Source organism: Sciurus vulgaris (genome assembly GCF_902686455.1).
Source record: "Sciurus vulgaris genome assembly, chromosome: 15".
Classification (NCBI taxonomy): Eukaryota; Metazoa; Chordata; class Mammalia; order Rodentia; family Sciuridae; genus Sciurus; species Sciurus vulgaris.
The window spans coordinates 85,184,177-85,211,763 of record NC_136476.1 but is presented as its reverse complement, the minus strand read 5'-3'; the positions used below and the strand labels follow the sequence as shown (position 1 = coordinate 85,211,763).

General features: G+C 64.8%; 1 protein-coding gene across 1 annotated transcript in view; it reads right to left on the bottom strand.

Moving 5' to 3' along the window:
• Nucleotides 1–27,587, bottom strand: part of HMCN2 (hemicentin 2) — a 122,271-nt gene that overhangs the window by 44,215 nt on the left and 50,469 nt on the right. The window contains exons 23-48 of the mRNA XM_079111791.1: nt 24,301–24,428; nt 22,378–22,632; nt 21,879–21,965; nt 19,017–19,211; nt 18,023–18,153; nt 17,678–17,825; nt 17,254–17,380; nt 16,461–16,615; nt 15,326–15,604; nt 13,809–14,090; nt 13,118–13,226; nt 12,838–13,007; nt 11,538–11,692; nt 11,032–11,128; nt 10,495–10,590; nt 9,702–9,878; nt 7,502–7,659; nt 7,060–7,183; nt 5,784–5,959; nt 5,227–5,323; nt 4,951–5,070; nt 3,611–3,772; nt 2,925–3,206; nt 1,882–2,049; nt 858–971; nt 29–115 (exon numbers count right to left, since the gene is read on the bottom strand). Coding sequence (XP_078967917.1) covers nt 29–115; nt 858–971; nt 1,882–2,049; nt 2,925–3,206; nt 3,611–3,772; nt 4,951–5,070; nt 5,227–5,323; nt 5,784–5,959; nt 7,060–7,183; nt 7,502–7,659; nt 9,702–9,878; nt 10,495–10,590; nt 11,032–11,128; nt 11,538–11,692; nt 12,838–13,007; nt 13,118–13,226; nt 13,809–14,090; nt 15,326–15,604; nt 16,461–16,615; nt 17,254–17,380; nt 17,678–17,825; nt 18,023–18,153; nt 19,017–19,211; nt 21,879–21,965; nt 22,378–22,632; nt 24,301–24,428 — 4,079 coding nt within the window. The remainder of the gene's footprint in view (nt 1–28; nt 116–857; nt 972–1,881; nt 2,050–2,924; nt 3,207–3,610; nt 3,773–4,950; nt 5,071–5,226; nt 5,324–5,783; nt 5,960–7,059; nt 7,184–7,501; nt 7,660–9,701; nt 9,879–10,494; nt 10,591–11,031; nt 11,129–11,537; nt 11,693–12,837; nt 13,008–13,117; nt 13,227–13,808; nt 14,091–15,325; nt 15,605–16,460; nt 16,616–17,253; nt 17,381–17,677; nt 17,826–18,022; nt 18,154–19,016; nt 19,212–21,878; nt 21,966–22,377; nt 22,633–24,300; nt 24,429–27,587) is intronic.

Sequence of the window (27,587 nt, the reverse complement as noted above, 5' to 3'; positions counted from 1 at the left end):
CCACCCTCCCCCATGGCACAGCCCTTACCCGTGGCATTGCACGTCAGCTGGGCCGTCTGCCCCTCGGGGACCCTGACCACCTCCTCCAGGCCCTCATTCTCAATGCTGGGAGGAACTGCAGGAGCAGGAGACAGACAGCTGCAGACCAGGGCTGGTCCACTCAGGCCGCAGGGCTCGGAGGTGGAGGCCGAGACCCCAGGGCCACGGCTGGGAATCTGCAGTCCCACATGGGCTGCTTGGAATGATGGACCGGTCACTGAGTCTGGGCCTCAGTGCGTCCTCAAGTCCACGAACGATCTGGCCTCTTGGGTCTCAGTATCCCCATTTGTCCACCAGTGAGACCCACACAAGCCAATTTGTAAGGAGGCTGAGGATTCAGAGGAAGGGCTGGTATCGGCTTTGCCGAAACCGTCCCTGCCTGCAGATGTTCTGTGAGTGCCAAGAGAACCTCCATTTGCTGCGGGACTTCTCAGAGACTTTACTGTGCCGGAGGCCAGGGCTCTTCTCTTGGTGCCCCATCCCCTCATGTCTGGGCAGGGAGGCTAATACACATTTGCGGCTGGCTGAGGGGAGTTCAGAGCCTCTGAGTGGAAGTGGCAGCGAGGAACACGTGCCCCCTTCACTTGGGGCGAGTTGCTTCCGCTCTGGAAGTCCCACGGCCGCCTCAGAAGGGGGCTCTCTGTTCCAGCTGGGCTAGAGCCCGGGCCGCCCGCAAGGCAAGGGCTCTGCCATGGGCCACACCCCGCTCTAGACAGACAGGAGAGCAGGGCTCCGCCTCTCCCTCCTCCCCGCCTGCCCCTGGGAGTCCCCACGGGAGGGCAGGGTCCACTTGCCGGGGAGGACAGGCCGCCACGTACCCAGCACCTCCACGCTGAAGGTCCTCCGTGCCTCCCCAGCCTCGTTGCTCGCCAGGCAGGAGTAGCGGCCTCTGTCCTGTTCCTGGGCCTGGGTCCTCCTCAGCATCCAGCCACCTGGGGAGGGAGGCCGTGGGCTCAGCACAGCTGAGTGGACTCTGCCCGCCCACAGGCACTGTGATTCAAGGCCACGCCTCTGACTCCCTCCACGTCCTGTGCCCAGGCAGGGAACTGAGGCCCAGGAGGGAAGCCCGGGATGGAGCCCGCTGGACAGCAGACATGCTCCAGAGCAGACTAGAGGACAGGGCTGTCACCCTGGCCAACACTGGCTCTGGGCAGAGGCCAAAGGGACACAAATGTAGGGAACCACAGTGACAGCACGTGTCCTGGTGTCCTGGGCGTCCACCCTCCGCACACACATGCCATCCCCAGGATCCTGCACCCAGGGCAGACATCACCAATCGATCACCATGCTCCTTTGTGCTGGGCCCAGATGCAGTCTGAGTTCCCGTCTGCACAGTGCATCTGGCATCCCCGACCAAGTGCCGGAAGCCATGCACAATCCCACATGGGCTGCCTGGAGCGATGGACGAGTCCTGGTGTCCCTGAGAGATCTGGATGGACATGGCCTCTTGGGCCTCGGAATCTCCATCTGTTCCCCAGTGGGAACCATCACAAACCTATTTGTGAGGAGGCTGAGTATTCATAGGAAGTGCTTGTCTCAGTTTTGCCAAAGCTTTGCTACTGCCCAAGGGATGTTTTGTCACCAAGAAACTTGACCCCTGTTCCCTTGCTGCGGGACTTATCAGAGCCTTTACTGTGCAAATGTTCAGTCTCTGGGAGGGGAGCAGACAGACTTATCTGAACCTTTCTTCCTGTGCACCACACTTGACCAACGTCTTGGGGACCAACAGTTGGAATGGTTATTCCGACCACCTCAGGGTCGGAGGACATGGCGTGTAGTGAGCAGAGGCAGAGGCAGGGGCCAGATCTCATCACCAGGACACAACTCTGGCTGATGCCTTACCTGCCAAAAGGTAGGTGTCCTCCCCAGGTTCAATGGGCTCCTCCTCTCGGAACCAGCGCACGGCTGGAGGCGGGACTCCAGTGGCCTCGCAGAGCAGCGTCAAGGGGCCATGCAAGGCAGCAGTGACGTTGGTCAGCAGGTCAGAGTCTCCCACAAGCTCTGGGGGCACTGCGTCCAGAGGAGGGGTGGAGCTCAGGGGTGGACGGGCGGTGTGCACCTCCCCACCCTGAGCTGCCGCCCGCCAGGGGACAGGATGGGAGCCATGGAGCTGGGAGGGACTGTGCGGTGGCCACGGGCTGGCTCTGGGGCATCTCCCCAGCCCTTGGGAGGGAGGCGCTGGCGCAGAGCCTGACCAGCACTGGAGGGCGGGCGCAGCTGGGCCTGGCACTTCCCTGAATCCGCGCCCTAGGCAAAGCGGCAGCGCTGCAGCTTTGGGGGTCTGTTGATAAAGGAAGCCCCCTCCACCGGCAGGAGGGACCCAGGTAACTGGGCTGCGGGGGTCCTCCCTAATCCCACCCCTGCACCCCTCCCGCCTCCGCCCTGAGTGTGCACCAGGCATACAGTAGGCGCTCAGTAGGTGACTGGGCTGAGTGGGGTGCTCCAGCCCCTTGGCCCTGGCAGCTGCCCAGCTCCCAGGCAGCCATCCACTGAGCTCCAAGGCCAGCTCCTCTGGGGGATGCCCTGACCCCACCATAGTGTGCAGGTCCCCGGGTCTCCCGGGCCCTGAGCTCCCTCACCACATGCCAGTCATGCAGAATACAGACCACCAGGAACAGAGTAGGGAACAGCAAATGAGGAAGGGCGGAAGGAAAGAGGAGGCAGTGGAGGGGGAGGGGGGAGGAGGGGGAGGGGACCCAGGGCGCCAGGCCCAGTCCTGACTTGCCCCCAGCTTAGCGATGACCACACCAGCAACCCTCCTCAGAGACCTACTCCAGGAAGGATAAGGGGTGCCCAGGGGCAGGCCCAAGGGCCATAGGAGAAGGGACTGGCCCTGCTGTCCCCCTCAGGCCCTCCCGCCCTCCTCCATGGCGGCCGGTCCTCACCCAGCACGGAGAGCGTGAACCTCCTCTCGGCCCTCCCTGCCGCGTTCTCCGCCACACAGCTGTAGTGTCCCGCCTGGGCAGCCCGTGCCTGCTCCACGCGCAGGCGGTGGCCCTGGTCCAGCAGCTGCAGGCCGGGCTCAGCTCCCAGGGGCTGGCTGTCCCTCTCCCAAGTCACCGTTGGCGGGGGGTTCCCTGTGGCATTGCACTCCAGGCTGGCCTGGCCACCCTGGACCACGGAGACCTGCACGTGGGGCTGCCGGGGGCCAGCGATCTGAGGGGGCGCTGGGGTGAGGGAAGCACATTGGGAACGTGGTGGGTCGGGGCCCCCGGCACCTGCCCCGGCCTGGGACACAAGGGCCGTGTTCTCCACTATGCTTCCTGCTGTGTGACCTTGGCCAGCTAACCTCACCTCTCTGGGCCCTTTCCTTCTCTACAACAGGGCGAGAAAATGCCTGCTGCCCCTTCTCCCGTCCCGGGGACCCTGTTGGCCAGCCCCTTGGGAACCAGCCCACAGCACAGCCCTCTAGGGTCTATGGGCTTCCTCCTCTGGACAGCCGTGGACTGGCCAGGGGAGGGCTTCTCCCAGCTGCTGAGCAGCTGACTTCGACAGGCCTGGGCAGGAGGAGTGGCTGCTGAGGTGGGGGCGAGGGAGGCCGACCGGGAGGGCGGGGCCTGGCCTGGCTCACCGTGCACCTCCAGCCGCTGCTCCTGGGCGCGGGTGCCCGCCAGGTTGCTGCACTCGCAGGTGTAGGTGCCCTCCTGCGCCCGCCGGGCCTGCCCCAGGTACAGCAGCCTCCCCACGGCCGACGCCTGCTCCGGGCCAGGCCCCTCCCCGGGCAGGGGACGACCTGCGGGCAGTGAGAGAGGGGCCTGGGACACACGCCCAGGAGGCCACCCGGCGGCTGCCCATCCTCAAGTGTCTTCCCGACACCTCCCGGGGGCACCAGGCCGGCCCCCCAGGGTGGCAGGCCCTGCCTCTCGTCCCCCAGGGACACTGGAGGCACCCCAGGACCTGGCCCTCAGCAGGGCCCAGGGAAACGACTGGACCAGGGCCTGCCTAGCTTCCACAGGGACCCGAGGAGGGGGACCAGGCACGGGCCGGGCAGCAAGCAGAGCCTGCCGCAGGGGAGGGTGGGACCTGGGGCGCTGCTTAACCTCCGCCCGGGCCACAGGGTCCAGGCCCAGCTGGGCCCTCCCTCCTCCCTTCTCTGCCCCTCCTGGTCACCTCAGCGGCTCCCAGACTGATTCCAGCCAGACTGGCCTTTGAGCTCCAGACACTCAATGTCGCGCTGGGCGCCCAGCAGCTGTCTCCAAATCCACTGCCCCAAACCCTGGTCCTCCCCACAAGCTGCCCTGGAGCCTCCCAGGCCCCGCGAGGCCCAGACCTGCGTCATCCCGACTCCCATCCACACTGCCCGTCCAACAGGTCAGGAGGCCTGCAGCGCCACCCTCTGCTCCCGGACGCAGACACCTCCTGCCACCTCATGGGCCCCTAAGTCCTGGCGGCCGGCCCCTCCTGCCTGGAGTCTGGCACCCGCCTCCCCGCTGGCAGTGCCCACCCTTGCTCCCAGGGGTGTTCGGCAGGGCGGGTAGGACGGCCCTGCCAGCATGTGAGTCAGAGCGGGGACTGGTGGCGGGTCACTGGCTCACTTTATGTTCACTATCTGGCTGCCTCACTCTGAGGAGGGACAGTCTGCTTTTCCACGGTGCGTCCCAGGCTCCCAGGGGCTGCACAAACATAATCATTCCAAATATTTACTGAGCACCTATTTTGCACCAGGCACTGGACTTGGGATTTAGCAAAGGTCAAGACAGAGTCCTGCAGGGCCCACCGACTCTTGGAGGAGAGCAGGCCTAAAGCAGATGGCAGGGGTGACCCCACGGGGAGGCACCCCAGAGCCACACGCCTGCTCTCACTCTGGGGGACGGCGCTGGGGCCAGGGAAGCGCCACCTCCATGGCCAGCTCCCTCCCCAGCCTGGGACACCCCCAGGCTCTGGGTGGGCAAGGCAGGGGCCGCAACCTACCGTCCTTCCTCCAGGAGACCTTGGGGGGGGGCACCCCCTGGCACTCGCAGGACAGCCTGGCGGGGTGGCCCTCCGTCACGGTCAGGGTGCCGGGCTCGCTGGAGGGGAACGCCGGAGCCACTGGGTCAGAGCAGAGGGGTGAGCTGGGGCTGGCAAGGAGGCCCAGGAGGCGCAGAGGGTGGAGCGGGCGCGTCCTGGGGGGACCTGCCCGGGCGCCCCGCTTCCCTGGGACCCGGTGCCAGGCCTGGCGGGTGGGGGAGGACTGCAGACCCTCACCCCAGACGTTCAGGTTGAAGTGCTTCTCCGAGCGGCCGGCCTGGTTCAGAGCCTCACAGGCATAGCGACCGGCGTCCCTCAGCTCCGCTCTGTCCACCTGGACCAGAGGGAAGACAGAGGGTTGGCGGGGGAGCACAGAGATGGGTCGCCACCGGACAGTCCACTAGACCTCCTGAGCCCCAACCTCCCACCTGGCACCTCCCCCACCCATTACACAGGAAGCTCCCGGAAGCCAGGCCTGGGGGGCTGACAGGGGCCCGGGGTGGGCTCAGACCCCAGCAGGCCTTGACCTGCCCCAGGCTCCGTGGAAAGTCCAACAGGAGAGACCAGAGAGAAGGTGGAGGACGAGGTGGCCGTGAAAGGTACAGGGAGGCCGTGCTCAGGCTGGGAGGGGTCAGGCCCAAGGTGTAGCGGGGCCCTGGGGCAGGAGGTCCTCCCAGGCTCCGTTCCTGCCCCTGGGGGTCTGGTCCCACTGAGCCGCAGGAGCGCTCTCGGCAGCCAGTCACCCGCCAGCCCACTCTGGGGAGAGGCCCGGTCAGTCCCGGGCAGTTGCCCACCTGCAGCACGGCCTTGTCTGCGGAGAGGCGGACGCCTGGCCGGGGGCGCAGGGGCCTCCCGTCCTTCCGCCAGCTCAGCACCGGAGCGGGCACGGCGTGGCTCTGGCACTCCAGGGCCACCGACTGGTTGGCCACCACCGACACGTTCTGCTCTTCCCCGAGGATGCGCGGGGGCACTGGGAGGTGAAGAGGGGCGTCCTCAGGCCTGGGTGGGGCCGGCCAGACAGACCCTGAGCCGGGCGGCCCACCAGGGACAAAGGCCGGCAGGGATGTCAGGGGCGGGAGTGGCCGTGGGATGGGGCTGCCAAGCCTCCGCTGCCTCAGGGTCCTGCTTCTGGGGGAGGCCCCCCTGGACTGGAACGAGCCACGTCCTGTGTGGCACGCTGCCCTGGACCACGGAGACGCCACCCAGGGGACGGGGCGGGGAGCCCAGGCCTCTGCAGCCCTTCTTACATGAGTCTGTGCTGACCTCCAATTCATAAAAATCCAATGTTATTTGTATTTTAGGAAATTTACAAAGCGAGTCCCAGAACTACCCTTTCCTCCGCAGGTCAAAATGGAGCTCAGCAGGTAGGGACACAGGGCTGGGCCTGAAGCCCGAGCGGGATGGGACCCTGCGCTGCCCGCCGCTCGCTGGGGAGGCCTGCAGAGGAGTCCGGTGCAGTGACCGGGGGAGGCGTGAGCACAACACCCCGACCTTGACGTCAGTAAAGAAGGCGCTGGAACGGAGCCCCCCACCCTGCGTGTCCCAAACCCCGTAAAATCCGTCTGTGGAAACCGAAAAGCAGTAGCAACGGTCGCCATGGGTCAGTGAGCTCCTGGCCCCCAGATGACCTTCAGGGTGGGGGAGCCCCTGTTTAAGATGAGGAGACGGAGGCTCCCAGAAGCAGAGTGACCAGCTCGAGGTCACAGACGTGGACCCCAGGTGCCACCCGGCGCCCTGCACTGGCCTCTGGAAGGGGTGGGCACTTCCCCTGGACCAGGGACAGCGAGAAGGCCGGGCCTCCTGGCTAGCTGCTGCCCCTCCTGCCGCTTCGGCTCCTCCCACAACTCTCCTGCAGCTCCTGGCTGTGCAGGGCCACTGGCCTGCCCGCCTGCCCGCCGTGGGGACACGCGCGCTTCAGCACAGGTCCCAGGTCTGACTGCCCCTGAAGGCAGCCGTGGTGCCGGCCGGACCCCTCCTCCTGCCGCCCTGCCCCCCGACGTGTCTGGGACGCCCCCGCCCCACCTCTTAGAGCTGCTGGTCGGGACCACGCGACCCCGGCCTGGGGCTCACCGAGGACTTGCAGGACGACGTCCCTGCGGTCTTCTCCCACGGCGCTCACGGCCACGCAGGAGTAGCTGCCGGAATCCGAGGTGCGGGTGCTGGCCACGGCGAGGACGCGGCCCCCGGGGAAGACCTGTGCCGTGGGCAGCCCGCGGCAGGAAGCGGTGCTGCTCATACCCACCGCCCGGCACCCCAGACAGCCCAGTCCAGACCCCGAGGCCTCGCATGGGAGGGAAGCCACCAGTCGCACCCGGCCTCCAGCCCATGCTGGCCATGGACAGACGTCAGTCCTGAAGGGCCCTCAGAGCCACACTGTCCATACGGTGACCTTGCACAGCTAGTGAGCCCTTGGTGCAGGCCAGTCCCCTGGTCCTGGGCCATCTCTGCTTCTCCCTCACCCCGCGTTCCCAGGGACCAGGAGGGTGATCTGGGGCCACCCAGCCCTACTGACCTGGAGGCCAGGGGCCCCCGCAGTGGACACAGGGTTTCCATCCTTCAGCCATATCAGTGTGGGGCTGGGGACACCAGTGGCGTCACAGGCCAGGCGAACGGGGAGGCCGAGCAGCACCGGGCCTGGCAGACTGGGCGCCAGTGTGATCCTGGGAGGCACTGCAGGACAAGGGCGGGGGGAGAGGCTGAGCCTCCCGCAGGTGGCCCAGACAGAGCTGCCCCTCAGGAGCGCACGGCCACAAGCAAAAGCACAGGGACAGCCCTGGTGACCAGGCAGCCACTCTGCAGCTCTTGAGGAGGCCCAGCTCATCCTTTCCACACCAGAGGCTTCTACCATGAGACGCTGAGGCTCAGAGAGGGGAAGTCACTTGCCCAGGGTGGACCAGCTTCGGAGCTGTGTTTGAGCTTGGGCCTTGGGTCAGCAGGAGTCGTTTACCAGGGGATGGGGTGGGGACAGAGGACGACCAGAAGATTCCACCGTATCTTGGAGGATGACCGTGCCACCTGCAGGATGAAGCTCCAGGACGAAGCCCAGCTCTCCCTGGCCCGTGAAGCCCAGCAGCACCAGCTCCCTATGGCTGCCCTGGCCCTCCTCTCCGGGTCTGTGAGCTCCGGGCCCCCAGCCTCCTTTGAGGCTCTCAGATACCCAGGCTCAGCCTTGAGCCTTGGAGGAGCTACCAGGGCAGGTTCCTAGCTGTCAGTGATGCCTCCCAGATGCCCAGTGATGGCCCTGAGCAGCGCTTCACAGTTCTTAGCTCTCATAGCGATTCTCACAAAGTAGTGCTCTGGGTAACGACCCAGTTACTGCATCCTGGGTAGGGGAGGCTGCTGGCTCTTTGTTACTCAGGGCTATAGTGCCAGGTTTTCTCAGAACGGGTACTCAATAACTGCCGCTGAATGGAAGATGAAGAGACAGAAAAACGATGACTATGTGAATGATTGGATTGATAGGCAGGGGGTGGACGGCTGGGGGGGTGGATGAGTGGATAAGTGAATAGAGGGAGAGACAGAAGGATGGATGGGTAGAGGGTAGATGGGTAGATAGAAGGGTAGATGGGGTGGGTGGATGGTGGATGGATGAGTGGATGGGAGGATGGATGGGTGGTGGATGGTGGGTGAGTGGATGGATGGGAGGATGGATGGGTGGATGGTGGATGGATGGTGGATGGGTGGATGGTGGATGGATGGATGGGTGGATAGGTGGATGAATGGTGGATGGGTGGATGGGTGGATAGGTGGATGGATGGTGGATGGGTGGATGGATATGTGGATGGGTGGATGGTGGATGGATGGATGGGTGGATAGGTGGATGAATGGTGGATGGGCGGATGGGTGGATAGGTGGATGGATGTGTGGATGGGTGGATGGATGTGTGGATGGGTGCATGGTGGATGGATGGATGGGTGGATGGATGTGTGGATGGTGGATGGATGTGTGAATGAGTGGATGGATGGGTGGATGGATGTGTGCATGGTGGATGGATGTGTGCATGGGTGAATGGGTGGATGGTGGATGGATGTGGGATGGGTGGGTGGATGAGTGGATGGTGAATGGATGAGTGGATAGTGGATGGATGTGTGGATGGGTAGATGGTGGGTGGGTGGATGGATGGTGGATGGATGGATGAGTGGATAGTGGATGGATGTGTGGATGGGTAGATGGTGGGTGGGTGGATGGATGGTGGATGGATGATGGAAGGGTGGATGGGTAGATGGGTGGATGGATGTGTGGATGGGTGGATGGATGTGTGGATGGGTGGATGGATATGTGGATGGGTAGATAGATGGGTGGATGGATGATGGGGGGGTGGATGGTGGATGAATGGATGGGTGGATGGGTTGATGGATGGTGGATGGATGGATGGGTGGATGGATGTGTGGATGGGTAGATAGATGGGTGGATGGATGGGTGGATGGATGTGTGGATGGTGAATGAATGGATGGGTGGATGGGTGGATGGATGGTGGATGAATGGATGGTGAATGGGTGGATGGATGGGTGGATGGATGTGTGGATGGGTAGATGGATGGATGGATGTGTGGATGGTAGATGGATAGATGTGTGGATGGGTAGATGGATGGATGGATGGATGGATAAATGGGTAGATAAGTAGAAAAACAAGTGGAGGAATGGGCAGCACTATTACTCTGGAAGGAAAATATTATTCTGGGCAAAGGGCCCCGTGGTTCTGTGGCAGCTTACCGTCGACCCGCAGGCCATACTGTAGCTCTGTGCTGCCTGCCACGTTGGAGGCCACACAGCGGTAGCTCCCAGCATCAGAGAGTCGGGCTCGCTCGATGAGGAGGGTCCTCCCATCAGCTGACACTGTCACCCCAGCCTGGGAAGAGATAGGCTGGCGGCCCTTGAACCAGGAGGCATCTGGGGCAGAGGAGAGGGATGCAAGGGATCACCAGGGAGAGCTTCAGAGAAAACATGGGCCCCAAACAGTGGCCTCAGCAGTTGGGGTGCCCCACGTGCTTCTCTGGTTTCTGTACTTCCTGCCAGGGTCCACCCCAGACCTCACCAGTTGCCCGTGGGAGGGGGCAAATCCTCCCAAGGTCACCTACCCCAGGCGAAGCAGGGACACCTAGTTCAGATGGGGACAGCAGAGTGGCCTCCCTCCTGGGCCCCCAACCACCCCATTGCAGCCTGAGTGCCTGACACTGGCACCTCACCCCAGCACCCAGCCCTTTCCACGACCATTGGTCTAGACGCCCAGACAGAAATGAACAGGAGGTCCTGGTCCTCACCCCAGACCTGGGCCCGCCCTGGGAAGCTGCAGACTCTGAGCAGAAGCTTGCAGGTTGCCGCAGGCCCAGGGCAGAGCTCCAGGCCCTGGCGAGGACTTGGCAGGATGCCGCTGGGTAAACAGCCGTGGAAGAGGGAATGGGGGAAGCTGCTGCTCCCCAGAAGGGTCCAGGCACGGCAGTGCTAGGGTGTTTGCTGGCCCTGTTAGGGGGGAATTGGGGCCTGCTGCAGGTAGGGAGGGTCCTACCTGGGGGGGGCACTCCTGAAGCTAGGCACTCCAAGGTGACCGAAGCGTTCTCCAGCACGGCCTTGTTGACTGGGCCTGGCTCGATGCTGGGGGGCACTGGGGAGACGGGAGAGATCCAGCCTGTCGGGGGGCCTGGGAGCCCCACCCCGCTCCCATCTTCCCCAAGGGTCCTGGCCAAGGGCCCTACAAAGGTCCATGCACTGTGAAGGGCCCACTCCCGGAACCACGCCCAAGAACAGAGCTGTGGGCTGTGGTCTTTACTGCAGCCACTAAGACACCGCAGCACTGCCCCCAGCAGAGCGGGTGGCCCGCACGCCAGGGGGAATCCACACGCCAGAGCAGAGATCTGCCCACACTTGTGGGGCTGCAAGCGAACCCCCAGATGACTCAACGAGCAAAGGTGGACTGAACATGGGCCACTGAAAACCCCGTCCGGCACAACTGCAGGCCCACAGGCTACCTCCTCCCCTTCCCCAGCCACGTGCTGGTCCCGAGGGCCCTCAAGGGGTCACCCACCACCCCAGGCCAGCTCCTCACCCAGAACCTTCAGCGCCACATCCCTCTTGCTCTCCCCAGCCAGGTTGGTGGCCGTGCAGGTGTACACGCCTTCATCCCTCAGATCCACCTTCTCCATCTGGGGGAGGAGAGGCCAGAGGGAGCCGTGCGGCTGTGTGCTTGGGGAAGGCAGAGTCTAGGATGGGGGGACCGTCCCAGCAATGGCAGGACATGGTGAGAGGCCAGCTGCTGGTGACCCCTGGGGCAGGAAAGCTCTGGGAGTGAGTCACCGGCCAAGCACTCAGATTGCAGGGGGTCTTGGTCTCCGAGCACACTTTCCCTCCCATGCCCTCTGATGGCTGAAGCTCCTGGGACCTGCAATTGGTTAGCACCCAGGCCCAGCATCCAGGATCCACTGAGTGTCCCCAGGCTGAGAGTTCAGCACCATCCCACCCTCAAGGACCGAGGCCCTGCACAGGGTCTCTGAGGCCTCTGAGAGTGGCCTGTCCACCTGTGCCTAGCTTCCCAGCCTTGGGCCCTACACATACCTGCAGGCTCCCCCCTGAAGTGGCCAGGGCCACCCCGTCCTTCCACCAGCGGAGGCTTGGGGGAGGCACTCCAGCCCCTACACACTGGAGGGCCACGGACTGCAGGAAAAGGGCCGTGATGTTCTCACCCCCCGTGATGTTGACGGATGGCAGTTCTGGGGAGGGGCAGATAGGTGGGCCTGGGTCAGGCTCAGGAAGTGCACAGGGGCACCCAGAAATCCCCTCGAAGCCTGGAGGTAGGGGGAGCCTTGCAGGGCTGGGCCAGGGTCTCTAGCTTCCCACCTACTCCCCCACAAACACCTGGCTTAGGGGAAGGAACTCCTCTTTCCCTTTAAAAGTTCTCCCATCCATCTACCCATCATCCATACATGGGCCAACTCACCACCCATCCACCCACCCATCCACCCACCCACTCACCCATCCATCCACCCACCCATCCACCCATCCACCCACCCACCCATCCATCCACCCATCCATCCACTCATCCACCCACCCATCCATCCATGCATCTGCCCATTCATTTTCCTCCTCACCTACCTACCTGCCTATCCACCCATCCACCCATCCATGCATCCACCCATCCACCCACCCACCCATCCATCCATTCATCCACCCATCCATCCATCCCTCCATCCACCCATTTTCCTACTCACCTACCTACATCCTATCCATTGGTCCAGCCATCCATTCTACCCATCCATCCATTCTATCTACTCATCCATCCATCCATCCATCCATGTGTCCACATGCACATTGAGCATCCACTCTGTGCCCAGAACTGTCCTGAACCTCCGGACAGAGCAGAGGTGGCCTCAGGCCTCACAGCACTCTGGATGCAGAGTGGACAGGCACAAGAGCCATCCATCCCAGTGGGTGGTGGGCTCTGCCGTGAGAGGCTGGTCAGGGCTATTAGAACAGAGCGGAGCCTTCCTGCAGGAAAGGGTCTTCAGGACAGCTCTGAAGGACAGGGAGGAGCCAGGCTGAGGCAGAGGCGAGAGGGTGCCACTGTATGTAGAGAACTGAGTGTCTGTTGGCTTATGGACACGTGGACAGGTGGCTGGAGTGACAGGAAGAGGCACTGCAAGGGGAGCAGGGGCCAAGAGCTGGACTGGAGGGGTGACAGGTGTGATAGGTGGCCAGCCTCTCATGCCCACTTCCCTGGGGACTGGGAAGTGAGCCAGAAGTGTCCTCCGGAGGAGACCAGCCACATGTGCTTCCCAGGATGGCCAGGGTCCTCGGGCTCCCCTTGCCCTGGCACCTCAGGCTGCCCACTGCCCCAGGGCCCCAGGCACCAGCTCACCATGCACAGACACCTCCACCTCTGCTCCCGCAGTGCCTGCCTCATTGCTGGCCTGGCAGGCGAAGAGGCCCGCGTGGGCCAGCTCCACGTGACTGACATGCAGCGTGGACCCCTGCGAGGCCACCCGAACCCCAGCCAGCTCCTCAGCTGGGCGGCCATTCTGCAGCCACCTAGGTGGGTGGGGAGGGGACATCCTGCTGGGAACAGGACCCAGCTCCACCCGCTAGGCCTGGAGCATGCTCTCTGCCTCCCCCATCCCTGGCCTTGCCCTCATACGCACTGGACGGTGGGCATTGGGGAGCCTGAGGCTTGGCAGAGAAGGTCCAGGGGCTGTCCCACGAGGGCGGTCACCTGTCCCAGGCCTTCAGCCACCAGGAGCTGTGGAGGCACTGTGAGCAGGACAGGCCATTGGATGGTCAGAGCTGAGCAGACCCCAGCACAGACCCTACCAAGATCCCAGCTGCACCTCACCCTTAGTGTCCCTGAAAATGGTCCCAAGGCTGGGTGAGTGCCGCCCGGCCTCCCTGCAGGTGCCAGCCATTTATTTCATGTCTGTCCCCTCCCCCTTGACCAAGGCCCAAGAGTCCTGTCTTCTGCTTCCCCGTCCCTCTGAAGCCACACGAGCCAGCACAGAGGCAAAGCAGGGAGTCTGCCCCTCAGAGAAGCCACCGAGCAGCGGCCAGGGCCCACGCCCAGCTTCCGTCTTAGGAAGTTTTGGTTTTCTTTTTAATTTATGGTGCCAGCTGCCCTGAGTCGCCTGGCTCCAGGTCCTGGGCATGAGTGGAGACCGTGGATCTCAGGGCTCAATCCTGCACGTCCTAGCCCTGCCGACCCCAGCCTGGGCCTCAGCCTCCTCATCGTGCCAGGTGCTGAGCCGCCTCTGCCACGCCCCCCCCGCCCTCGGGGGTGCCCGGCTCTGGCTCCAGTACTGGGAGGAGGTCCTCAGCCCGATGGAGGGGCCAGGGACTCACCCTGCACCTCCACGTTGTACTGCAGCATGGCCTCCCCAGCGGGGCTGCTGGCCACGCAGCTGAACCGGCCTCCGGACGCCTCCCCCAGGTCGTCCAGCCTCAGCACACCGCCACCTGCCTCCAGCCACGTCCCATTGGTCTCCACCACAGGCAGCCCCTCGCGGTACCAAGACAGGGTGGGGGGCGGGTGGCCTCTGGCCACACACTCCAGCGCCACCGGCCTCCCAGCCACGGCCTGCACCGCATAGGGCCCTTCGCCAGCACCCTCGATGGCCGGTGGGACTAGGGAAGAGCAGGGGCTGCTCAGGGCCTGCTCGGTTCCCTGGAGCCCTCGAGCAGCCGCCGCTCCTCCTGGGAGCCCCTCCCACACCCTTGTCAGAAGACCCTCGCCCCGTGGCCTGCGGGGCTCCTCCCAGGGCACTGGTTCCATCTCCCTCCGTCCCCACTGCCACCCTGTGAGCTCGTCAGGGTAGAACACGGCTGGCCCTCAGGTCTCCAAGGCGCACACAGCAGGTCCCTGACCCGGCGACAGCTCCCCAGGGCCACTGCTCCTGAGCCCCTTCCTCCCGGGCACCAAGCAGCAGAGGGCTTGGGCAGACTCTTGACTGGCCAGCAGTGGTTCAGGGGGCTGGGTTTGAACTGTGCTGAGGGTTAAGTGGCAAGGTGGAGGTGAGGCCTACTGGCCTCGCCCTCTGGGGAGGGCTCCAGGTTGCTGAGCTGACGGTGCCACACGGGGGCCGGGGCGGTCTTGGCCGGCGACCGGTCCCCAAGGTGCTGTAATGAGCGCTCACACGTGCACCCTCACACGGCTTCCAGGAGGTCCCGGGGCCCAAAGCCAGCGTCTCTGAGCTGATGGCTGGCTACGCTCAGAGACTGCCTTGGCCCACACAGCCCTCCCCCTGCTCAGGGCCCTGGGGCTAGTACCTGTCACAAGGGGCCAGGTGTCCCATGAGACGGCCCGCGGCCCGTCACACCTCCCGGGGGCCTGGGACCCTGTCAGGCCCTCCCAGCTCTTTGCATGTCCCCAGAGCCCAGCCCTCGGGGATGGCCCACGCTGAGGTCACCAGGGCAAGATCTGCCGACAGGACTCCCCAGGAGTGACCCAGGACAGGCTTCCCCACTCGCTGCCTCGCTGGGCTCACCCCCACATTGGGATACTGGCCCCCAAGACCTTTGTCAGTTGGGTAATCGGGTTCAGGCTGAGAAGGGCCCTGGGCTCAGCTACCAGTAAGCCACAGCACAGCAGCTGGCCAGCACTGGTCTCCATGGCCACTGGGGAATTTAGAGAAAAACCCTAGGCCTCAAGGGAAGCCTGGGTCACAGCAGGCCCTGCCCGCTGGCCTCATGAGGGAAGCAGGAGGCCCTGAGCTGAAGTAGCTTGGGGTAACTCTCTGGTCCCATTACCCTGTTTTCCCTCTGACCACTCAGGCTGCCTCCTCACTGGCCTTTGGAGGCGGCAAGGCCCACTTGGTCAGAGCCCCTCCCACCCTGCACCCTCTGGCCACGCCGTCCCTCACCATAAACCTGCAGCCTGGTGGACTTCTCAGTGGCCCCCACGGGGTTGCTGGCCTTGCAGGTGTAGACACCAGCATCCGCGTCCTGGGCCCTCTCCAGCTGCAGCTGCCGGCCACCCCTGGTGTAGAACACCTCAGTGCTGGGGGGCAGCAGGGCCCCATCCTTGAACCAGGTGATATTAGGCGTGGGCACTCCTCGGGCCTCACACAGGAACTGCACTGGGTGGCCCTCCATGACTGCCACCTCGCCTGTCTCGTTAGAGCCCCAGATGGTGGGGGGTGCTGGGAAGGACAGGCACAGGAAAAGGGCTGGTCACAAGCCACCTCCCCTGACCCAGTGGCTGGTGTCCATAGGCGGCATGCACATGCCCTTGGGCCACAAGCACCTGTCACAGGCTCCTACCTGGGGGGTGCAGAAGGTGTGGGGGAAGGGAGTGGGGTGTGGGGACAGCTCAGGGTCATGCTGCTGTGACGCAAGCCCAGTTAGCACAGGAGAAGTGGGTAGGGGGGGCCACAGGTTTCGGCTCTGGACCCCGCTCTGCCTCTAACTCACTATATGGTCCCATCCCCTCTCTGGGCCTCAGTCACCCCATCTGTGAAACAAAGGGCTGGACTAGATCAGGGCTTCCGCAGGGCAGGTCCCCCCTCTGCCCAGGGGGAGGGCAGGTGGGTGTGGCCTAAAATGTCCATATTCCAGAACAAAGTGGCAAGGCCCTCCCCAGATCGCCCTCCGCCCTCCTCACTGCAGGGAAAGGCGCTCTCCCTGACCTTCCAGCACTTTCTACTCTACTCCCCTTTTCAGCAGAGAGCAGGCGCAGGCTGTGTGCCCTCTGCCCCTCTGCTGGACTTGTCTCTCTGCTCCCTTCCATTAACAGCAGGGGGCGATGCTTCCCCCTTAGAGTTGAGCTACTAAGTAACCTTCTAAGTAAACATGTCTCAGTGTAGAGTGACTGATCTGAATAAAAAGTTAAAGGAATCATTCCCAGTATCACTGGAGTCACTCCAGGCATCAGAAGCGAATCCGAGGGACTTGGGAAACGCGCTGGTCTGCACTGGGGACGCGGCCTCCGTGGCCCCCGCTCCTGCCCTATCCTCTCTCCCAGGCAGCACAGCTGGGCTGGAAGGGGCTGGGGCTCACAGTGGACTCGGAGCTGGAAGTCCTTGGCCTGCTGGCCTGCTGGGCTGAAGGCCACGCACTGGTACCGCCCATCGTCCCCCAGGTGAGCGCTGGCAATCCTGAGGACCTGGCGGTCCTCCTGGAGCTGCGTGCGAGGGTCTCCCGGGAGGACAGGCCTGCAGGGGTGCAGGGAAGGCTGTCGTCAGGGCTGCTCAGAGGGTCCAGCAAAAGGAGAAGCCAGCTGAACGTCCATCGAGGGACACTCAGCAGGGGCTCCGTCCACACAGGAACACCCGTCAGCCCCAAGAAGGAAAGGCATTGTGATGCTCGCGCAGCCAGATAGACCTCAGACACGTGCCGAGAGAAGGAAGCCGACGAGAGGCCACGGACAAGCCGGTTCCACTTACGGGGATGTGGGAACAGGTTGCCTGCCAGCCAGCGGGGGAGGGGACGGGGAAGTGGCCACCTGGTGGGCACCGGGTTTCCCTCTGGGGAGATGAAATGCCCCGGGACAGGCGGTGGCCACCGTGGTCCAATGCTGGGGACGCATCAAATGCCACTGAATTGGACATTATGTGGATTTTATCTTGAAACAAATAAATTGAGTTTTTTTTTTTTTAAAGATGACGGAATGAGAAGCCCCTGCTGGGGTGGAAGCGGGGTCTACCTGGGCGTCTCCACTGGGCAGGCGGTGCCTGCACTACCCTCAGCTTGGTGGCACCGGCCGTGCCCATCAGGCTCCCTCCGAGGGTCCAGCCCCTCCAGCTGGCCCCGGCCTGGCACCACCCCATGTATCCATCCAGGGGCCACTCACTGCCCGTCCTTGGTCCACTCCACCTGGGGCCTGGGGACCCCCGAGGCCCGACACTCCAGCTCCACATCTGCACCGGCCAGGCCCAGCACCTCCTGGGCAGCACCAGCTCCCAGCACAGCAGGGGGCACTGAGGGTGAGAGGGACGGGGGACGCTGGGACCCCATCGCTGGCAGACCTTGGGCTCTGCCCCTGCAGGCCCGCGTCCAGCACGCCCTCCCCAGCCTGCCAGGAGGAGGCACCCTGCACAGGCCTCAGCCCAGTTCTGGGCGCAGCCACTCCTCACTCGGTCACTCATGGGACTGTCTAGTGTGTCCCCTTGCCCTGCTGGCTCCAGGAGGACAGAGGCTGGGTCTATCAGGGCCCCTGGTGCTGCCTGCTCACCACAGGCACATGCTCCAGGGTCACAGGCCCGGGTCTCACTCACCGAGCACAAGGAGATGGAAATCCCTCTGGGCGGCCCCCGCCTGGTTCTCTGCCTGGCAGCTGTAGAGCCCAGAATCGCCCTCCTGGATCCTGGAAAAGTGGAGGGACCTGGCCCTGTCCAGGAGGCGGTGGCTATCCGTCTCAGAGACCTGGGAGGGGAGACCAGAGGCAGCGCGTGGGCACCATACCCGGGAGACCCAGGCCTGGGGGGCGGAACGGAACGGGGCTCTCCCACAGGGCCCACCCGGGCTTCTTCATGGACCACAGTGCATCCCCAAAGGCCCTTGTCACCTCTGCCACCACACAAATCCCAACCACAGCCCGTCCATCCCAGGGGGACACCCACCAGCTGCCCATCCTTGAGCCACGTGATCTCAGGGGCTGGAAAGCCACTTGCGTCACACTCCAGTGTCAGAGGCTGCCCAGCCATGCCCGACACGTTCGCCTTGTGCCCGTCCTCTCGGATGCTGGGGGGCACTTGGGAAGCAAGGAGAAGCAGAGAGCTGCCCCACCTCCCAGCTCCTCGAGCTGCAGCCACGGTGACCGTCACAGCCGTCCCTCGTGGCCTGGACAGACAGCCCTCCCGTCCACCCGTGGTCCTCAGGGTTGTCCCTGGGCTCCAGAGGTCTGCCTGCCGTCATCTGCTCCAGGAGGGCAGGAGGGGCCCTGTGGACTGTGGGTGGCTGCGGCAGCCTCGCCCAGGGATCAGCATAGTCCTCTTTGGGCCCAGGGACTCTCGGTCTTTGCAGGACGTGGGAGCCCCCAGCATCGGGTTCAACCCTACCTAGTCCCCATCCCTCCCTGCCCGAGTCAGTCTCTGACGGCGCCTGGGCCAGTCTCTGCGGGAAATCCCCTGAGCACGTCATCACGGGGTGAGTGCAGGGCTGGTGGCGGGGAAGCACAGGTGGCCACGGGTGCTGGTGAGACTGACCTGAGGCTCAGGTTGGCTGGGAGCCCCGCCCATGGTGTCCCCCTACACAGCACCCAGGGAGCTTTCCCTGCTGGTGACGGGGGCCAGGGCCGGGGCCGGCCGTAGCAGTCGTGCTGCAGAGCTGGGCTGTGGGCTCCACGCTCACGTCCACCTTGGCAGGGACGTGCCCGCTAGGCCACCAGCTGCTTCCCCCATGCTGCTCCTGTGGGCGTCTCGGGGAAGCAGGTGCATCGCCCTCTAGTCCTGGCCCTCCCGGCACTGGGGCAGGACCTGCAGCCGCCCTCGGGCCCGGGACCTGGTGCTCCCACCAGAGCCTGGCGTCACCACGGGCCTCCCGCCAGGTGGGCACAAGCCTGTCGCTGGGACCCCACTGCCTCTGTCAGCTGGCCCGGCTCTGGTGCCCACTTACCGAGGACCACCAGCTTGGCTCTCCTGGATGCCGAGCCTGCCTCGTTTGTGGCCTGACACTCGTAGTCCCCGCTGTCCATGGGCGAGACCGAGGACAGGAACAGAGACCCCTCCTCCAGCACCACCACGCCTGGCCGGCCAGGCAGGAGCTCAGCCGACGGGCCCTTCCGCCACGTGACCTGCGGCTGGGGCGTCCCTGGCAGGGTGGGTCGTCATCAGCACGGAGTGTCCACACCCACACTGCCCCCTGTGCGCGTGTCGCTGACCCTCTGGCAGGTGGTCCCAGGCTGGGAGGAGCAGGTGCTCAGAGCCGCAGGTGCCCACAGCCCTGCCCACCCAGGGCTGCACACCCGGTCTCCAGGCTCCCCAGGGGCCCACAAGTGCCGGATCCAAGCCTGCCCTCTGGTCCTTCCCAGGGAGGCCCTGCCTGGCCACCTCAAGCCCTCCGCCCGCCCTGTCTTCAGCCGCTTGCTGACTCCACAGAACGCACGTGCCGTGGTGGTTCTTGCCATCCGTGGCCTGTCCTGCACAGGCAGCCCTCTGTGTGCACCCCGGCCATTAGCACAACGCCTGGCACACAGTAGGTGCCAAAGGAATGACAAGCCTGCCATGCTTGGTACTGCCTTGTGCCATTTGGTCAGGGCATGAGCAGCAGGCAGTGGGAGGTGACGGCTCTGTCCCTCCTGTTCTGAGGCTGAGCCCGGGGCCGGCCACTTTGCCGGCCATACAGCCCAGCACCACCTATCGCAGTCCCAGACGCTGCATATGGGGCCATAACCGCTCTGCCATGGCGAGGGCCAAAGACAGCGTCCCACTGGGCTGGGTGGAGCGGTCAGACACCTGGCCCCAGCACGGGGCCGGCAGGGCAGGCATGGCCCTGTCCTCCAGCAGCACAGTCCATGGCAGCAGCGCTGCCCAGCGGCACAGCGGAGCCCCAGCTGCCGGCCTGAGCTGAGCCGCCGCCTGCGGTCCACACCCAGGCTGCGCCTCAGGGCTCCCTCCACTGTGCCTGCACCGCACAGACACTGCTGTCTACAGCACCACACGTCCTGGGGACAAGAACTGCCGGTCCAATCTCCGTTAAGGACACCCCATCCTGTGGGGGTCACTTCCCTGGCAGCTGGACACCCTGAGTAGAGGTCCCTCGTCCTTTCCAGGGACCAAGGGGCCATGGAGGCAAGCATGGGGTCAGGGGACGCGGCATGAAAGGCACCCTACCTAAGCACCTTCTCTGAGGAGGCCCCTGCCCCACTCCCGCCCCCACTGACTGCCACCCGCTGGGGCATTCCTGCTGGACGTGCTGGACGTGCAGGACGGGGGCCCAGGGCCTGCCGCCAGGCACACCAGCTCCACGTGCCCCAGGACCAGCCGCCTGATCTCTCTGGCCAGCTTTCTCCTGGAGTCCTCCACCCAGGGTGCAGGCTGGGCGTCCCGTGGCCACCGTGGGGACACAGGCGCGTGCACACCACAGCATGCGCATCCCTCTCGGTGCCTGCGGCTTCTCCCAGAGACCCTCCTGTCGTCCTCCTGAGGGCCTGACCTCCCAGCATGGCCTGCGGGGCACGGGCTTCAGCCTCATGGCACAGGACGGCCCTGGCCCCCGCGGAGCCCAACAGCTGGGCACCACTGCTGTTGGACTACCCCTCCCCCCGCAGAGGGAGGATGCCAGCCAGCGGGGCCCAGGGCCGGACAGGCAGTGCTGACCCCACAGGCCCCAGGGCTCCCGTACGGAGGCTCTGGGCACAGTGCTCTCCCCCGTGGCCTCAGAGCCCAGAGCAGAGGCCCAGGGCTGCTGGGCCAGAGCCCAGCACCGTCCACCACAGGTGCCCGCTGGAGCAGTCGGAGGAGGCTGGACAGGTGCCGACCATGCTGAAGTCTGGCCCAGAGGACTGGCCCCTGACAAGACAGGGATGAGTGTGGGGACGGGAGCAGCCTGCCATGCCCGGCACCAAGAGGGTTCCAGCTCCCTCCACCTCCTGACGGCTGCTCACACTGCCAGAGTCCACCACAAGGTGGCGCCATGGTCAAGGCTGGCCGGCCCTCTGGGAGGGCCCTGCAGAGGAGCCTGCCCCAGTTCTGCCACCACCAGGTAGCTGTGCCCCTCCTGCCTGCCTCTCAGGGGCTGCTCTCAGGCCCTGAAGGCTTCCGTGAGCTGCCCCTGGCTACCCGACACCCAGAGGGCACAGACCCCACAGTGGACAGCTGGTCCTGGGGAGGCCCAAAGACGAAGACACCATGTGGGCAGGCGGTTGCCTAGGGGGATGCCAAGCACCCGGCACATGCCCCCTACTAAAAGCCAGGCAGTGACCTAAAACTCATGTGCCCCTCTGAGGCCTCCCAGGGCCCCCATTGAAGGACTGGAGCACCCCAGCATGCAGATGAGGAAACCGAGTCTCAGAAAGGAGGCCAGGCTGCCCTAGGAGCAGCCCTGCAGGGCTGCAGCAGGCTTGGCACCGGGAGCTGGCCCAGGGGGCTGCTGTCTGGACCTGCATTGTGCTGCGGCCCCAGAAAAGCTGGTTTATCTAGGATCATGTGAATTCATTCTCTGAGAGCGCACGCGGCTTGAGGATCCGATTCGCTTGAGGATCCGATTCCCCGAGACCTAATCCACAAGGACCCGAGGGCAACGCTCAGCCCCGGCTGTCATATCCCCAGGTACTGAGGGGCTGGGGCTTAACGAGCAGGCAGAGTCGGGGGTCCAACAACCACACCGTGAGTCATATCCTGGCTGTGTGACCTCAGGCAAATCGCTTAGCCCCTCTGGACCAGGACAGCCCCTAATGCTAAGGTCCTTCGTATAGCCCAGGGCCCGGGAGCCTAGCCAGCCCACCCGCCTCCCGGCCCCACCTGGGCCTGGCCTTACCTCTGGCGGGGCATGGCAGGCTGGCGTTCTCCCCGGCCACTCGCTCCAGCAGGCCACTGGTCTCGTCGGCACCCCAGTGTGGAGGCTCTGGTGGGAGGTGACGTGACGCACTCACACCCTGTGCCCAAGGTTGGGCACCACCCCAGGGACCCAGGGCCGAGGGGAAGGCATCCCCTGCCAGCCAGCCCTCAGCTTCCTTCTCTCGCTGACCCCGCGCCCTCCGGGATCCACTTCGGGGTGAGAGAACTGGCCTGTGCTATCCAGCCGGCGAGCGTGCCAACCACTGCCCCCTGCACCTCCGCACCCAGGCACTCGGCTCCGCGGAGCCGGGAGCGCAGGGACCCCCGCTGGCTCTGAGGACCTGCCCAGGCCCCGCACAGGATGGACTGCCCCACAGCTGCAGGGCACAGGGGTCCAGGAAGGGGGCACAGGGCAGAGACGGGCACCCGGAAGTCCGGGCCACAGGGACCCGGAGGTGCATCCTGGGGCCCAGGCTCACCCAGCACCCTGAGCTGCAGCTCCCAGATGTCCACCCCAGCACTGCTGGAGGCCTCACAGCGGTACGTCCCGGCGTCGGGGGGTTCGACGGCCGCGAAGTGGACGGAGCCCGCAGGCCCCCCGCCCTGCAGGGCCACCCCGTCCTTGGACCAGCTCAGCCGGGGCTCCGGGCTGCCCTCAGCCACGCAGTTCAGATCCAGGGCTTCTCCCGCCAGCACCTTCAGGACCCGAGGGCCGGGCTGCACCTGAGGAGGGACTGCGGGGCCCCGGGAGGCCAGTCACGGCGGGGTGCCCGGGGCCCCAGGGCCCACACCCATGCCACAGCTCCGGCGTCACCACCAGCAAAACCAGGCTGGGCTGACCGAGCGCTGGACGGCCCTCACGTCAGGGAGAGGCACCAGGACCCCACGTGGGCCACCACCGAGGGGAGACTGGCCTTCGCCTGAACGCGGGCACTCTCAGCTGGCCTGTCCCCGCCCCTGCCAGGACACCCCGTGGCATTTGAGAAGCACCATCTGGTGCACCCTGCCCAGCAGGCAGAGGGGCTGACCCAGAGGAGCCCAGCGAGGGGACCGCAGCTCCCACGCCCCTCGCAGCCCGGGCCCTGCAGGAGCCTCGGCCTCCCCACGCTGCCTCCCAGGCCATGGCGGGAGGTCGGGGGCAGCAGCCGGGGCCCGGCAGTGGCTGCTGCGACTGGACATCACCACCCCTCCCTGGGAGCTGGCGTCCCGTTTGTCCTCTCAGGACTCCCGCGTGGTCTTGCCTGGTCCTTCCTACCCAGTGGGCAGTGCATGCCCGCTTTGCAAGTGTGGGAATCGAGGCTCAGAAGGTCAGAGTCAGCTGAAGAGAGGAGGTGGCACTGACCGGGGCCTGAGTGGCCAGTCCAGGTGGCTTCTCGTGGACTCAGACTGGGCAGGCCCAGGAGGACTCAGAGCCCAGGGCCACCTGCTCCAGGTCCAGGGCAAATGTCTTGGGCCGCCAGAGAAGCCAGGGACACCCCTCCCTGCCCGCCTCCCGAGCAGGCCTCAGAGAGGAGACGCTCCGTGGGCCTCACTGTCAGGCCTCGCCGCCCAGGAGGGCTCGGTGTGAGGAGCAGAGGCCCCGGACACCCGCCCATCTCTCTGTGGAACCTGGTTCGAAAGAGGGACAGGCAAACGTTCCTGGAGAGGACCAGGCCAGAGGTCAGCCTCAACCACTCAGCGGCCATGGTCCAACACGGCCTTCCTGGACACCGAGGCGTGGGTTCCACGCGCTTGTCAAATGTCACAGGAATGAGTTGTCTTTCTCTGCTTGTTTGTTTTTTCCTAATCATTTAAAAATGTCACGCCATCCTGCCCAGCGGCCCTGGGAAGGTGGGCGTGTGGGGCCACCGTCGGTCCCCTCTCAGGAGGCTCCTTTAGGCTCTTGGAGAGGACAAGCTCCTGGCCGCTCTGCTATGTGACCAGCACCTACTGGGACCCCCAGTGGCCACTCCTAGCTCCCCCAGGCGGGTTGGAAGCCAGAGGCACCACCGTCAGCCAGGGAGGAGAGACGGCCCCACTAAGGGGGCACTCGCTAGGTGGCAGGGCTTGTTAGAGGCGTGGGGAGAACCTTGTAGGAGCGCGGGCATCGGGGGCCTCGGGGCTCGCACGCTCCCAGCAGGAGGGGCTCGGGCTGCACCCCTGGACGGGCAGAGGTGCTGGACTAGCTTGTGGCCCCCGACCCCACTCCAGGCCCCCCTGGGCCTGGCTCTGCTCTCGGGAACCTCTGAAGAGCCCCCCGAGGTCCCAGCGGAGGTGGGGAGGGTGGGAGGAGAGGACAGGGTGTGAGGAAGACAGGCAGGAGGACAGGACCCCTCAGACCCTGGGCAGGGGCACCAAGGGGAGGGCAGGGTCAGAGGGCAGGGCGTGGGGTCAGAGGGCAGGGTGGGAGGAAGGAACCCTACCTTGCACCCCAAGGACGTAGCGTCGGGAGGCGGACCCCGCGGGGTTACTGGCCACGCACTCGTAGAGGCCCCTGTCACCCGCCTGGGCCTGGGCCAGGCGCAGGGAGCCTGACGGGAGGAGGCTGTGCCTGCGGCAGAACGGGCACGGTCAGCCCCAGCGGGCCCCCGGGGCGGCCTCCAAGACCCAGCACAGATGAAGGAGCCGCCTCCCCCAGGAGGCCCCCGGGCGGAGCACAGGCTGCCCACCTCCACGGCTCTAAGCCACCTGGCCCGGGCCGGCCCCGCGGGCCTGGAAGAGGGAGCCCGGGCCTGGAAGTCCTCCGTCTGACCCTGGGGTCCTGAGGAGGCCTGCTCACCTCTGTGGGAGCCTAAGGGTGGGGCTGAGGGATGGACCCCGACCCAGCCGGGCCTGGCGCTGTCCACCGCGCATGCCTGCTGGCCAGGGACAGCAACGCCCCATCTCTGCCGAGCTCGACTGCACTGGGTCACCCGCCCTGCAAGCAGGGCAGGCCACCCCCTTGGGTGAGGGAGAAGCCACAGCCCCGAGACCCCCGTGTCCTGGTACCAGTGCCTTTTGCCACCTCGTGTCCAGAGCTGTGCTCAGGGCCCCAGGAGGACGCTGTGAAGACCACCCCCACTAGCCCACCTTGCTCAGCCACCTGGCCTCCTTCCCACAGGACGCAGGACCCCCAGCCAGGCTCCTATAGCTGGGCTGGACCCAAGGGGCCCTGCAGACATGATGTCAGCAGCCCACATGTGCTGGCTCTGCATAGACCTGCCCCCGTAAAACCGAGAGGGCAGGCTGCAGTCAGGGGCCCCAGCTGGACCCCAAAGCAAGTGGCCAGCATGGGGGTGGGGACCCCAAGGGCCAGTCTGCAGCCTTGAGCTCACCAGAGCTTTCCAGCTGGGCTCTGGAGCCCGAGGCCTGGGCTCCCGCCCTTTCTGCTGGGCCTGAGCTTCATCTTCTGCAAAATGGGATTCCAGGGTCCCACACAGGACCCCTGGGGGGTCCCTGGATTCCATCTGCCTTCCAGGAATCACGAGGGATGCTGCGAGCAAAGCCCAGGGCACAGGGTTACCCCACGGGCCCACGGGGTCAGGAATGCCCCTGCCCAGCCCAGGCCACGGCTCTGCTCCTGTCCCTCTGCTCTAAAGAAGGTGACTGCCCCTCCCGGCAGCCCTCTCCAGCTCTTCCAAGCAAACAGTAGGCAGCCTGAGTGGCAGCAGGCGACGCTCTGGGTGAGGGACCTGGGCCCCACACGGGAGGCAGGGCAGGGCTGTCGCTTTCCCTTCCTGGGCCTTAGGTGCCCCATTTTGGAAAACAGTCCACAATAATGCAGCCCTAGGACCGTTGAAAGAACTGAATGGCCTGATTCGACTGGAACAGAGAGGCCCCCAACAGAGGCCAGAGGCTGTCCTGGTGATGACAGCTCACTGGAATCATACAGAGTACTGCTCTGCAAGTTTAGAATTCACATAAATGTCATCATCCACATGCACGTAGATCTAGCCCACTCCTTTTCACTGTTGTATAATATTCCCTTGTTTGATCACACCAGAATGTTTTAATTCACTACTTTTGGAGTGAACCTTTAAATGTTTGGACCCTCCCGGCCTCCCCCATTTCACTTGTCCTTCCTTCACCAACAGGGCTGCCTGCATGCTCTGTGTAAGTGCCACATGCATGGTGCAGGACTCTAGGTCATAGGCGCCAGCTGGAGAGTCCGTCATTCGTACCTTGAAGGATGGGGGTCCTCACTGGACCCTCCTGGCTGTGTGAGACATGCAGACTCCCAGAGATCCCAGGTCCAGGAGGGTTTGGCAAGGCTCTGGGCTCCTCTTGGGGACCCATCTGGGGACAGTGAAGATGTGCCCCTGTCCCGGCCCCGAGACGCCACACGGCCCAGCAGATGTGGCAGGGCTCAAGTACAAGTGGCACCTTGAGAACCACCGGTGCTGCCTCCGGCACGCCGACCTCGGGCCAAGGACTCCACCCTTCACCCAGAATCACAGGTGGTACAGACACAGTGACATCGGGCACACGGCCCACGGTGCCCGGGACGTGAGTGCCCAGCTTGCATCTGTGCCCCGAGTCTCCAGGCAGCTGGGCAGCACTGGGCAGGTCTCCAAGTGGGAGCTTCAGACACGTCGGCACCCGTCCCACCCCGCCCGCCGCGGGGCCACCTCCCGTGTGGCTGTGCCCACCCACCCCGACTCAGCTTTTCTTATCTCTGGCTCTGCTCTAAGTCAGATAATGTGGACGTGTCGACGAGGGCCGATCAGTGTGAGGCGGAAACATAGACCCTCAGCAACACCGGGGGCTGGACGAGGCTCCTGGACTTCCCCACTGCACTGAGGCTGGCCGCAGGGACCTGGGGCTGGAGACTGCACCTGGGGTCCCACTGTGCTGTGGACATGCTGTGCAGCCTCAGGCAGGACAGTCGGCATCTCTGAACCCCAGTCTCTTCAAATCGGAGAAGACTGCTCCATGACCTCAGAGACTGCGTTCAAGTACTGCCGACTCTGGGGTCCGCAGGACTTCCAGCTCCCTCCCTTTCCAAGTCCGTAAAGGACAGGAACCAGGACCTTCTGGGAAAAAAATTTGAAAGGAAGCTTCTGGAGAGGACGGAATTCCTCCTACAAGGAGGCACCTCATCTTTCTCATGACCACTGCCCAGGTCATTTTCTAGAAATGCCGCCCACTATACCACAAGGAAAACGCAAAGACGGTCCACTTTACAGATGGATAAACTGAGGCCCGAGAGGCGAAGGGCCCAGTGCCTGCCCAGCAGAGCAAGAGCGCCTGGGCGCCCAGCCAGCGGCGCCTCCTGCGGCCCCTGCCCCAGCCCTGCACGGCCGTGCCTCCTGCAGGAAGGCTGCTGGCTGTCCCTCATCACCCCCTCAGCATGGGTGTGTGGCCACCTGCTCCCGTCCCCTGGGGCTCCAGGAGGACATCTGCCTGCTGCCCTTTTACCTGCCGTGACCCCTGTCGAGAAGGCGGGGGCTGGCGGGTGGGCTGGGGTCGGGGTGCCCGCCGCTCTCCCAGGGGGTGGTTTTGGGGCCGCGGCCCAGCAGGGAAGCCGGGGCAGGGAGGGGGGACAGGGCACTGGGTGCGGGAGCACCAGCAGCAGCTGCGCCAGGCGCGTGCAGCCAGATGGCCTGTGTGGCCGCAGGGAGGCGCGAGGTGCGAGGGGGCTTCCTGTTTACGACATCCATCTGGCGGGGTCCTGGCCGGTGGTCAGGCGCACACAGATGTCAGCGGTGGGGGCGGGAGGGGCCCAGGAGGG